The following is a 13,300-nucleotide window of genomic DNA, read 5'->3' on the forward strand; positions in this document are numbered from 1 at the left end:
GTCTTGGATGTTCTCCTTTTTCTTGGCAGTTCCTTCAACAGATGTTTTAGTGGTGGCAACTGAGTGTATGTGGGGGTGAAGTGGGGTAACTGCCATGACTTATTTCTCTTCATTTCCCCCCTTAACTCCTTCTTTCCCTTCACTGTCCTTTCTTTAAGGGACATTACTTGCTTGTCAAACCGGATGCTTCGTTCTCAGAAGCAATACTTTACTGAAGTTGCCATCTCTGGCTCCTTCCTGACAGCCAGTACTAACCCTCCAAGAGGGCTTCCCAGGTGTAGGGCTTAAGCCACAAAGAACCCACCTGCCAATGCAGGAGCTGCAGGAGACAGGTTCCATCCCTGGGTGGGGAAGATCCCCTGAGAGGAGGAAATGGCAACCCACTCCACTATTCTTGTCTGGAGAATCCCCATGGACAGAGGAGCCTGGTGGGCTATGTTCATAGGGCTGCACAGAGTTAGACACTACTGAGCTCCTGAGCACAGGCACACACAACCTTCCAAGACCTAGGCTGTGCTTAGTGTCCTGGCATTTCATGTTTGACATTTTCTTTCAGGGTTTGATTTTGCCTATGCTTTGTCTAAATTACTTGCTCCTCTTTCCTCGTTTTCAAAGAGGAAGCCTTACATCTTCTCCTTTCAGCATCTGGAGTCTTGCAGCAGTGGAGAAAACTTGCTGGAGTTTGCTACTTAGCAGTCTTTCTGTTAATTTGATGTTTGTGGTACACTCCAAGTATTGTTAAAGGCATAAAGCATGTGTAACTATTTGAAACTCCTTGTATATCTCATGGTTTTCTTAAGATCTGTAGACAGATTCTGGCTAAGGCAGTTGACATAAGCCTCTGGACACCAGCATAACTTATCTGTTATTTCTTATTGGTATAAATTTAACTCTGTTGATGTGCCACATGCCAAGCTGCTTTAATCGTGTCCGTCTCTTGGCGACATTATGGACAGTAGCCCACAAGGCTCCTCTCTCCAAGGGATTCTCCAGGCAAGAATATTGCAGTGGGTTGCCATTTCCTCCTCCAGGGGATCATACTGACCCAGGGATCGAACCTGTATCTCTTACAGCTCCTACATTGGCAGGTAGGTTCTTTACCATTAGCACCACCAACTCTGTTGATAACCAGCTCCAATTTATTAATTTTCATGTATTCTAAATATCAATTAATTATAAATTTATTCATTCTTTTATTGATAATGATTTAAATTGCACTTAATATTTCACTATTACAAGAGAATGCTACAAAGAACATACTTGTATATGTTTATCTGTACACACATGCAGGGATTTCTCTAGGGCAAATACTAAGTCTAAAAAGCGCTGTGTTATAGAATATGTGCATCTTCACTTTTATGACATATTGCATAATTGCTCCCCAAAACAGTTGTAATGCTACCAGCAGTATTAAGAGAATTCTTATTTTTCTACACCCTCATTATCAAGGGTACACTATTTTACACTTCTGTCATTCTGATGGATGTGACATACTATCTTGTTTTAATCTGCATTTCCCTGATGACTAGTGAAGCTTTGTCTTTTCATATTCTTTTCCTAGCTTTCTATTAGGTTGTTACTCTTTCTTGTTCATTTTAGTTCTTTGTACATGCTAGAAATAAACATCTTTGAAATTCTGTATTTTGTAAATATATCCTCCAAATTTGTGCCTTATCTTTAATTCATTTACTTAAACAGAAGTTTTAACCTTATAACATCATTAAATCTACTAATTTCTTCCACTAACATGTCGTTTTTTAAAAATATGTTTTCTGAAATTCCATCAACGTCATGGACACACAGGCCTATATTTTCTTATCAAAGTATAACAGTTTGCCTTTTACATTTATATCTTTACTCACCTAGAGTTTATTTTCGTGTATAATGAGAAGTAATACTATTTTTCCTATGTGGACAGACAATTACTCCAGCACTACAACTTCATACTGGTACAAAGTTTCCTCATCTGTTCGAGTTCAAAATAAGCTGAATATGTAGGGCCTTTCACAAACACATCCATTCAGCTTATCGCTCACCACACCCTTCCAGAGCAGCGTTATTAACAAAGCAGGTGACATATTGCATTCGCTCTTCTTGAAATACATTCTCTTCACAAGTCCTGTTCTCTCTTTTCCTTACAAAATTGCAAACTTCTGAGTCGGAAAAAAAAGGCATTGCCCAATTAATCTTTTCATCCTTTATATTTGGCATAGAGTTGATTATCAAATACTCTTCAGTTTTATTCTGATTTTCACCCTTATTGGTGGGAACTCCCAATCAGTATAAGCTGTATCTTTATACTTAGGTTTTCACACAGAAAGAAAAAGCTTACCTTTCATCTACTAGCCCACCAAAACAAGTTCAGTGTTTCTAAATCTCTTTTCAAATTTTAAACAGAAACCTCAAAAAACTTTTAGTGATTAGGAACCCAAGTCACCCTTTGTGCCCTGTGGCAGAACAGCCTGCACTTAGGCTTGGCATCAACATTAAAGTTAAAAGGCACCGTGTGCGGGTCTGGTTTGGACTTGTTTTTGTCGTGATACCAGGAGTGGGCCCCTCCTTGACCCAATTCTGAGCTGGGGCAATGCTCGTGGGCGTGTTCACATCCATCGGGCTTTCCTCATCTTCTCTTCCTTTGGTCCAGAAGCTTCCACCTGCACGCAAGCGGCAGGGTGCGGAAACTACCTCCCAAGTCACCGTCCATCCTTGATGGAAAGCGGGAGTGTCCAACTCCGACGCCAGCATTCCTCACGACGACTCTGGGCTGGAGCCGATGGCGCAAAGTTCTCAGGCGACTTCTAGAACCTCTCGCCAGCCTCCCCCGCTGCCTGGTTACCAATCAGGTCAGGCCGCGATCCAGCGCTCCCCACTCAACCGCTGGGCCCGGCGCCCCAGTTACTTCCGGGTGCCTTCAGGTCACGTCGAGGAAACAGCTGAAAGGGCGGGCTCGAGTACGCGGAGCCCCCCGCACTTATCCTGAGCCCCCGCAGACGCCGCGGGGCGGGCTGGGGGCCCGGGGTCGGGGCGGGCTGGGGGCCGGGGTCCGGGCAGCGGCGGAGCGATGGGGTGGGCTCGGCCTCCGCGTCCCAGCACCCGCCAGCCCCTGCGGCCCCGGCGCACATGCGCCCGGACGGCCTTTCCCATAGGCCCCCGCGGCGGAGCTCCGCCCCCGCCCGACGCCCTCGCGCGGCCTGGAGGCGTCAGCTGCCTCCCTCGGCGGCTCGCGGGTAGTGCCTCTGAAAGGCGGCGGGAGGCGGCGAGCGCAATGGCGAGACTGGGTCGCCTGCTGAGCGTGTTGGGCCTGGTTCTGTGCGGGGCGACGGGCCTCGGTCTGAGTGCGCCTCCCGCGCCCACCCCCAAGAAGCCCATCATCGGTAAGGAGGCGGCTGGGGCTGGGGCTGGTGAGCCGGGAGCGCGCCCTGGGCGCTTCCAGCTGCTGCGCTTCGGCAGGTGTGTCCGGTCCTGGACACATCCAAGCCTAGGGTTAGGATGTGTGCTTTCCTAGCCCAGGGCTCAAACCATCATTGAGATCCTGCTGAAATATACCTAGGTAATGCGCGTTGATTTCCCGCAAATCCTTGGCTCTTAAAACTGAAAGGGAGGAGCATGCACCGTGAAGAATCCTGAGGATGGTTTTTGTGTTTGTGCTCATCTAGGAATTTCTGCTAACTGAACCTTCTGTATGCATGCATTATCTTTATTAAAATTTCACTGGTTGAGGGCTCATTTCGAGGAACAATGCAAAATCGAATTGACTAGATGATTGAGAAATTATGGTATACCTGGCCTTTGTCGTTTTTGGCAGCGGAGGGCAGCCATGGCTCCTGTGATCCTAGTAGCAATTCTGTTTTGTGTTAAAGTAAAGCAAATCATTTTTCTTTTTCAACACACTTATGTTCTATAAAGGGAGTAAAATCAATTTGCATCGCCAGAACAAACACTTAAGACTGGGGCGCCGGGAAAACAACCCTGGAGAAATCAGCTCCTATTTGAAATGTGCAAAAACGTAATTTGTGGGCAGACAACTAGAATTGATTTCATTTTAGCTGGTAGTATTGTTATGCCTTTCTTTCTGTTTTTTCCCCCCTTTATTTCCTACGAAGATGGGCACTGTATTCTGTAACTAAATAGAAAGTAGTTGAGCATTTTTTCATGGATATTGGTAGTGTCCATTTTCATGTGTTGTGTATCAATATTTGGAACTTGGAATGCATTATTTCATAAGCTATGTAAAATAGTGGTTAAAATCTTCAAAGGGAATTAACTCAAAATGTAATCCTATGTAGGCTTACTGGGTGGCTCAGTGATAAAGAATCCGCCTGCCAATACAGGAGACGCACGAGATTCAGATTTGATCTCTGGATCAAGAAGATCCACTGGAGGAGAAAATGGCAACCCACTCCATATTCTTGCCTAAAGAATCCCATGGACAGAGGAGCCTGGCAGGCTACAGTCCATGGGGTGGCAAAGAGTCAGACATGACTTAGCGACTGAGCACATTGCAAAATAAAACTACACAGGATGTTTTATATTTTGATTACAGTATTTGTTCCATGTTATCTGGTAAAAATATATGTGCATCTTACTGTATGTAATCTGCTGCTGCTGCTAAGTCGCTTCTGTGCGACCCCATAGATGGCAGCCCACCAGGCTCCGCTGTCCCTGGGATTCTCCAGGCAAGAACACTGGAGTGGGTTGCCATTTCCTTCTCCAATGCGTGAAAGTGAAAAGTGAAAGTGAAGTCGCTCAGTCGTGTCCGACTCTTAGGGACCCCATGGACTGCAGCCTACCAGGCTCCTCTGTCCATGGGATTTTCCAGGCAAGAGTAGTGGAGTGGGTTGCCATTGCCTTCTCCATATGTAATGTATACCTCAGTAAATCTGAGTAAAGGTCCTTCCAAAACAAAAAACAAAAAAATGGATGCAGAGAGACCTTTTAAGGGGCTATTAGAATAATCCAGGTTGAGGCGGGGTAGGCAGGATGTTTGTTGCTTGGATTAAGATGGTATTGATGGTGTTGGAGAAACATGCATAGAATTTTTTCACTCTTTTGCTTTGTTGTCAAGGAAACCATGTGCCTGTGTGTTTGTGTAGGAAGGGGCCTTTCTGCTGGATTTAAGGATTGGTACTCTGACATAGATTCTAGCTTGTGCCAAAGAACCTGGCTTTGGGGGCTTATTTGGCCTCCCTGATGTGGCAAGAGAGGAAGCTACTTACAATTCAGATCAGCCTCCACTACTCCTTTCCCAAATTCTATAGATATCCTTTCAGGAGAAGCTTCATGTTTAATTCTGTGATTTAAATGAGTGAAGAAGTGACATTTCTAGGGTGGTATGTTTCAGTTTCTGAGCAGGAAAAAAGGACATTACTTGAAACGGAAACTGTTTTTTTTTTGTAATTTAGGAATATTAATGCAAAGGTGTCATAATAAGAACATGAGAGCCCTGGGAAAATACTACATTGCTGCATCCTACGTGAAGTTTCTAGAGTCAGCTGGTGCGAGAGTGGTACCAGTAAGGTACGATGTGATAGTTTTTGCACTGAATTAAAAAAACTGCAACTGCTGTTTCCTCTTTAAAGTTATCTTTTATCTCTAAAATGAATGCTTTCTCTCCTGCGATTGCATTATTCAAGCACATTAATGTTATACCTGATCTTTGCCCCAAATCTAATGCTTAGAGTCACTCATTAAGTTTTTCAGAGTATGAAGCTACATGTTTCTATCATATCATTAGAGCTGTGTCATGTGTATTAGATAGAGAATGAAATGATAAGTTCCTTTACTCCAGAAAAGGTGATCCTCATCAGATATTACTAAAGCAATGGAGTAAAAGCACTTCTAGATTCACCAGCTTCGTTCCATAATATTAGCGTAAAGAAACATGTAGGGAATCAAGGAATATTCTAGAAGAGGACTTTTCAGAGACCTTCCCACCCCACTTTAGAAGTTTGGAAATGACTAATACAGCACTGTTGCTTCGATATTAATTGCAGGTATTGCAATTTTAAAGGAACTACATTATTTTTGTGGTGTAATGATCTAAGGAACAATAAAATGACTCATGTCATATTCATGACATGACGTGATAAATGATTCACGTCATTTTGATTTGGAAAGACTTGAATTTTTTAACAAAGCCTTGTTGTTATGTTGATATTATCTTATCACCCGAAAATAGTGTATATGAGGCTCTTCTAGCACACTCACCTAATCCATTGTAAGTGGTTTCACACATAAAACACAACTGTTTGCTCAGGAAAACCTGTTATTGTGAATAATTTCACATTAAAAAATGGTAACAAAAGCAGAACATTAATACTCAAAATGCAAATACTACAATTTTGAGAAGAGTACCACAAAATAGTTTTATGTTTACATGAACATTTGCTTTTGACATTAGTCTTCAGTTTTTTCATAGCAGTCTAATTTTTTCAAATGAAATCTTCTTTGGAACTTAACTAACAGCAGAGTTTTAGAGCTGAGGTGGAGGTTCTGGACAGTCCTCAAGACAACTTGCAAAGTTTTGATCCTGGAAGCTTTTTCTGCAAGCTGTTCTTTTAGAAAATAGGTCTAATAACATGGGTGGGAGGTGGGAGAGACAAAAGACAGTAGGCCAGTTCAGAGATGTGAGTGGGTTAGGTGTGAGGCAGGGAAGGCTTGGCTTAGAGCAGTGGTTGTAGAACTGTAGAATTGCTAGGTAAATGTCTTTAAAAAAAAATCAGTAAGACTTGATGACTGCTAGGATGAAAGGGCACGGGGAGGAATAGACAAGAATGACGGAGGTTTTGAAATGGGACGTTTTGAAACTGATGACTTGCAGAATACTGGGATTTATGACTTAGATGTTGAAAACATGACATACCAGTTAATTTCCAGCTTGGATTCCCAAAGTTCATTTTAAGGTATATTGCTCAGAATTAGAATCATGTGATTCTATAAAAGCAGTGTAATACGTGGCAGCTAAATTCCCAGAGTAGCCTGCAAAGGATTGCCTAATATAGAATGAGACGTGATCACACTGATGATGTTGGTTGGGTTTATTTCTGAATTTCCGATGCTGGGGACTGACTTCTGCAGTTCAGAAGGAAAGAGGAGGTGGATGGGAGACCTCAGCAGAATCTTTGAGCAGGTGAAGACATTTGTGTTTGGTGCCCTTCCTCCTATCTGGCCTTCATCCTGTGGTGCCCGGTGTACTCAGGTTATTATAATCTCCTGCCCTAGAACTGGAGGGACCCAGAGGGTGTTTGCCTCCTGAGAGGTGGCATGTGGCAGCCTACTGGCACTTTTGGTTTAAAAATCTGTTTCATTCGTAGTGTTTAAGGTATGTACAAATCAGGAGACTTCATAAAAGTCTGGATTTCTGGCCTTTATTTTTTTAAACACAATTTTCTGGAGTTAATTTTGAACAGAGCAAGAGTTGTCCATTGGCAGCAGTGCCTGTTGCTCCTTTTCATGCTCCGAAGCTGTCATTTGCCATCATTACTAGACATACACTGTTTTACTTAAAGAGAATTTATTGAGGGGATCTTGTGTTTCAAGAAAGTCTGATAGCATGCAAATATCATCTGTGTTCAAAGAACGTGCCCTGGTCTGTTTTGCCTTCATGGTCTCTCAGACACGTAAGTTTGTGACCCCCGTCCCCACCCCACAGTTAAGCCCCTTAATAGTGATGCACTGGGCCCCCAAATTCAGGCATGGACAACATGGGAACCGTTCTTAGAATGAGTGAAATGATCAGAGTCCAGCTGATTCATCTCAGTCCATTCAAGCTCCTGATGGTGGTGGTTGCCCATGCTGATTTGAATGTCCATGGTGAAGATTCTGTGTCCCGACTGGTTCCCTCTTTGTTGACATAATCTGGGGAGATTCACCTGGCAGGACACTGGGACTCAGCAGTTTCCCTGGTGGTCCAGTGGCTAAGACTCCGTGCTCCCAGTGCAGGGGGTCTGGGTTCCATCCCCGCTCAGGGAGCTAGATCTGATATGCTGTAACTAAAACCTGATGCAGCCAAATAAATAAATACTTTTTAAAAAAGAATTATTTTCACCTGGCTTTTAAATATTAATGTGGTAGCTTCACTTAGATACTTTCTTTCTTCAGTTTTGGAAATGGATGTTTTGTAACTGTTTTTATCATTTTCAGGCTTGATCTTGAAAATGAAGAGTATGAAAAGCTTTTCAAATCTATTAATGGGTAAGTTGCCAACATTGGTTTAAGACTATATGAGGTCTAAATGATGTGAAAAAGTACATATGAATACATGTTTCTAGGTAAATATTTTTCAGGGGTATAAATGTTTTCTGAGTTATTTTATAGAAATTATTTTGTTGAGAGATGCAAAAATCCTGCAGAGGGAAGGCAGGTTAAAATATAAATGTTATATAGTAGATAACATATTTTTTTTAATGTGTGACATTTTTATTCTTTTAATGCTTGTCTTAAAGGCTTTGAAGCCACTCTGAAGGCCATGGCATACTGCTTGCTTAGGGGATTTGTGTCTTAAGACTGAAGATATTAATTGGTTATCTTTCAGAAGGTGATGTGAATAGAATTTGGTAAAAGTTTTATATCCTCTAGCTTCAACACAAAAGATATGATTGCTTAGCTCACAGAAAAAAATCATATGAGAAAATGTGAGACATACTCATAATTAAAGGAAAGCTAATTATAACAATTAAAAACCATTAAGTTGGCAGAAAGCAGAAAATGTGATGATGTGCTAAGGTGAGGGTATGAGGAAACAGTGTTCTTATACTTTATAGGAGTTGATGCAAATAAGATACAATCTACATTAAGGAATAGAAGAAAGTTTTCTTCAAACCATACTGAGGACTATAGCCCAGAAAGAAAGTGCTTTGGAAAAACACAGGCTTCCCTGGTTGCTCAGAGGTTAATGCGTCTGCCTCCAATGCAGGAGACCCGGGTTTGATCCCTGGGTCGGGAAGATCCTCTGGAGAAGGAAACGGTAACCCACTCCAGTATTCTTGCCTTGAGAATCCCATGGACAGAGAAGCCTGGTTAGGCTACAGTCCACAGGGTCGCAAAGAGTCGGACACGACTGAGCGACGGAACGGAACGGAGTATCTTGACAGATCAAAGAATGTACGTCAAACATGACAGGGTTACATTCCTTCCAGGTTTTGACAGAGATGTGGCCAGCAAATCAGCATGACCTTAATGTCTGGCAAGGGAACCTTATCTTGGAAGGACCGCTAGCATGGGCGTCATAGGAAGGGCGACCATTTATCCCTGTCTTCAGAGTGGACTTTTCTTTAACTTCTAGATAATGCATTCTTTTCTTAATGGTTAAAGCAGAGGTACAGAACATGTTTGATGGACCATAGACAGACTGTTCTTATTAGCATAAAATTCAAGTCAAATTATGTACAAGTCAGAATGACTTCCCCATACTAGCTCATGCTAGCTCATAGAAGGTGAAAATTTCTTCTATCAGGGTGGAAGTTAGATAGTCTTTTGGGGGCAGTTTTATAATCTTTTGAAATTAAAAATGCACATACCATGTGACACAGGAAATGCTTCAGAAGGAATTTTATTTTACAAATATAATCCTCTCCTCTAACATATATGCACTGCTATATGTGAAATAGGTAACCAGTATGGGTCTGCTGTACAGCCCAGGGATCATACTCAGTATTTTATAATAACCTATAAGGGAAAAGAATCTGGAAAAGAAAACCTAGTCACTTTGCTGTACATCTGAAACTAACACAGCATTGAAACTTGACTATATTTCAATAAAAAGTAAAGCAAAAAAGATATAGTCCTGTCTTATATGATGACCTGGGCCCAAACATATGTACTGTCGTATTGTTTGATATACCCCTGATTTGGAACCCATCCACCCACCCATCAGTTGGGAACTGGGTTAAAAAATAAACTCAACTCATATGATAGAATATGGTTAAAAATGAGGGTGTCTGTAGATGCCCTGAATCACTGTTGTAACCTGAATAGTGTGGGATTGTTACACGAAACAAGCATGGTACACAGAGGTGTGTGTAGTGTGCTCCCATTTGCGTTTGTTTTTGAAGCTGGGGTGAGGAGACATACATAATATATATCAGGTTAACGCAGCAAAACTTAATGGTGGTTATTTTTGCTTGGGAGTGGAATAGAGGGAGTCTATCTTACTGTAAAGCATTTTTTAAAAGAACTTTTAAAAATTAAAAGAAAATTGTCCATTTTTTTAAAAAAGCTGTGTTCAGAGCGATCATTTGCATTCAGTTCCGTTTAGATCAGTAAGTATTTAAAATCATTTCAATTTAGTGAAATATTTACAGTGCCTGCTATGTGCAGTGTACTTTGGCATGGACAAAGATAAGTCCAGGAGAGACCATGAGATAGAACCTCGAAAATAAAGTGAGCATGACTTGCCTCCCACTTTAAGAACCACTTTTTACTGAGCCCTGTTATGCAGTGAACCCTGTACTGTTTTGGGGGTGCGGTGCAGAGATGAAAAGGGGGAGCCTTGCTTTCAAGGTGTTTGTCAATCAGGAGGGACAGTCAAGTTTTACTTTTGAATGGACTGAGGTTAAACATGCCAAGTTCGTTCAGAGGCAGCTTTTTAAATACCAAGTCAGTGCAAAGGGAGAACTGCTAATGAGTCTTCATTAAACCACGTTCCTGCTTGGTTCTGTGGCAGATGTTCTACCTTATAGTTGTGGTATTTCCTGCCAGATAGTGACCTTACCCGGAGAAGGCAATGGCAAGCCACTTCAGTACTCTTGCCTGGAAAATCACATGGACAGAGGAGCCTGGTGGGCTGCAGTCCATGGGGTCGCTACTAGTCAGACACGACTGAGCGACTTCACTTTCACTTTTCACTTTCACACATTGGAGAAGGAAATGGCAACCCACTCCAGTGTTCTTGCCTGGAGAATCCCAGGGATGGGGGAGCCTGGTGGGCTGCCGTCTCTGGGGTCGCACAGAGTTGGACACGACTGAAGCGACTTAGCAGCAGCAGCAGTGACCTTACCAACAGCAAGAATTGTCCATCTCTGACTCTCCAGGCTAATACCTATTGCTGAATGAACAACAGTCTCAAAAGTGATATTTCTTACATCTCAAAATCATATTTAAGTACTTTTTAAAAATTTTAATATATTTTATCCAATCTTTGTAATTCATTTAGAATGTCCTTAGTTACTTTAAGAGCTCTTTAACTTGAAAAGTTGAAATAAAAATATAAATACTTTTCTATATATCTCCTCTATTGGTAGAGTCCAATAGTCAGATGTTTGTGACACTCTTTCTTTTTTTCTGGGAAGTTTTTTAGAATTGTCATTGTGTTCTTTTTCAAAATTTTCTGATGCCATTCTTATTTCTGAAGAGAACTCAGGGAAATAATAATAAATGAAAATTTTCATGGATATTCATTTCTGTCCTACTGTATTTTTATGACTAGTTCATTCTTTATGGTTAAAACAATTTTTTTTTTTTGGTGAGCCAAGACTGACTCATGGCTATGAACCTGCAGTTGATTTTGGCATCTCTGGTCATCTTAATTTAAACCTATTAATAGCTATACTTAGAATTTTATTTCTACTTGATTTCTAGCTCTGCATATTCTTCCTTGCCCCCAGTTTCTTTAACTTATCCATACTCTATTTCAAAAATAGACTTGTTTATCCAAGAAGTTTGGTAGAATATGCACAAATGCATTGTTCACTGCAATAGTTTACAAATATGTGGGATTGTAAGTGTTTTATATTTTTTTGCCTAACTTTTCTCATTTTCTGTAGTGCTCTGGCTGCTTATGTAATCAGGAAAGGTTGTTTTAAAATAAAAAGATTGTTGATTTTCTGGGCAGGAGGAGAGGCTGAAGTGCACCCTATTTGATGTTGTTTTAGAGTCCTTTTCCCTGGAGGAAGCGTTAACCTCATGAGGTCAGGTTACGCTCATGTGGCCAAAATGTTTTACAACTTGTCCATAAAGGTAAGTCTCGGTTATTTCTTATTATTCCAGGTGAGTTTTTGTAATTTTCCAAAAGGATAATTCTTTTTTAGAGCATGTGGTGATACTTCCTTCACCATTACTGTAGTCTCATCACCCCTTTAACTTTTGAGGTGCTGGTTCTTTTCCACCCTGGGGCAGCTGTCACCTATTTTCTGTGTGCTTCATTTAATTCTGGACTCCAGGGAACCCTCCAGTTCTGCTGACCAGGCCTCTGTACCCGGGCTCATTAACATGAACCAGGCACTCATGGTGACTGAGTAAGCAGTCTTTTTATGTACTGGGCGTTGCTCATAGGTTGTTAATTCTCATCTCCCCTCGCAAGCTGCCCTCAACTCATCCAATCCTGTTTGACCTGCTTCACACTTAACTTCGCCCCTAAGGCTCCATGTGCAGTGACTTGTGGAGCCTCTCGGCTTCTCTGTAACTTCACATTGCGCCTGCCTTTGCATCTTACCTCAAACTCTTGGGATTTCTCCCCGGAACTGTTAGCAGCAATTTTCTAATTAATCTTGCTGACCCTACCATTTGCTAAGTCACTTCAGTCGTGTCCGACTCTGTGCGACCCCATAGACAGAAGCCCACCAGGCTCCCCCATCCCTGGGATTCTCCAGGCAAGAACACTGGAGTGGGTTGCCATTTCCTTCTCCAATGTGTGAAAGTGAAGTCGCTCAGTCCTGTCCGACCCTTAGCGATCCCATGGACTACAGCCAACCAGGCTCCTCCATCCATGGGATTTTCTAGGCAAGAGTACTGGAGTGGCTTGCCATTGCCTTCTCCGGCCCTACCATGTACCCAACCTTAAATAATTCCCTAAGAAACTGCCTTTATCATGTGAGATACTTGTTGGAAAATGTTGACTGACTTGGCTCAATGACCTGTAGCCTTCTGTAGTCTTTGAGTCAAGATAGTCTTTGATTGAAGAGTGTGTCCACAGCCCACCTTTTCCAGCCTTTGTTTGTACAGGTCCTTGCAGTCAGACTGGTGTTTCTAGAACATACCCTGTGTCCTACTTTCAAATCTGCTTAGTCTGTTTCTTTCTACCTCGCCTGTCATTTGTGCCTTAGCTTTCAGGGCTAAGGGTTGTGCACCTTATGGGGAGGTGTCCCTCTACCCCCGCTGGAATGGCATCCTTCTCCTGCTCAACTTGTAGAGTTTTTTTTTGTTGTTGATCTGTCACTAAGTCATGTCTACCTCTTTGTGACCCCATGGACTATAGCCCGCCAGGCTCCTCTGTCTGTGGGATTTCCCAGGCAAGAATACTGGAGTGGGTTGCCATTTACTTCTTCAGGGGATCTTCCTGACCCAGGGATTGAATCCTCATCTC

The 13,300-nt window shown here is 42.2% G+C and overlaps 1 protein-coding gene across 1 annotated transcript in view; it reads left to right on the forward strand.

Moving 5' to 3' along the window:
* Window positions 1–3,162: 3,162 nt before the first annotated feature.
* GGH (gamma-glutamyl hydrolase) overlaps window positions 3,163–13,300 on the forward strand; it is a 32,181-nt gene continuing 22,043 nt past the window's right edge. The window contains exons 1-4 of the mRNA XM_055431715.2: window positions 3,163–3,374; window positions 5,403–5,517; window positions 8,143–8,193; window positions 11,871–11,955. Coding sequence (XP_055287690.2) covers window positions 3,266–3,374; window positions 5,403–5,517; window positions 8,143–8,193; window positions 11,871–11,955 — 360 coding nt within the window. The 5' untranslated portion in view covers window positions 3,163–3,265. The remainder of the gene's footprint in view (window positions 3,375–5,402; window positions 5,518–8,142; window positions 8,194–11,870; window positions 11,956–13,300) is intronic.

This window comes from Moschus berezovskii, chromosome 16 (genome assembly GCF_049115385.1).
Source record: "Moschus berezovskii isolate FMDL1 chromosome 16, NW_MosBer_1.0, whole genome shotgun sequence".
Classification (NCBI taxonomy): Eukaryota; Metazoa; Chordata; class Mammalia; order Artiodactyla; family Moschidae; genus Moschus; species Moschus berezovskii.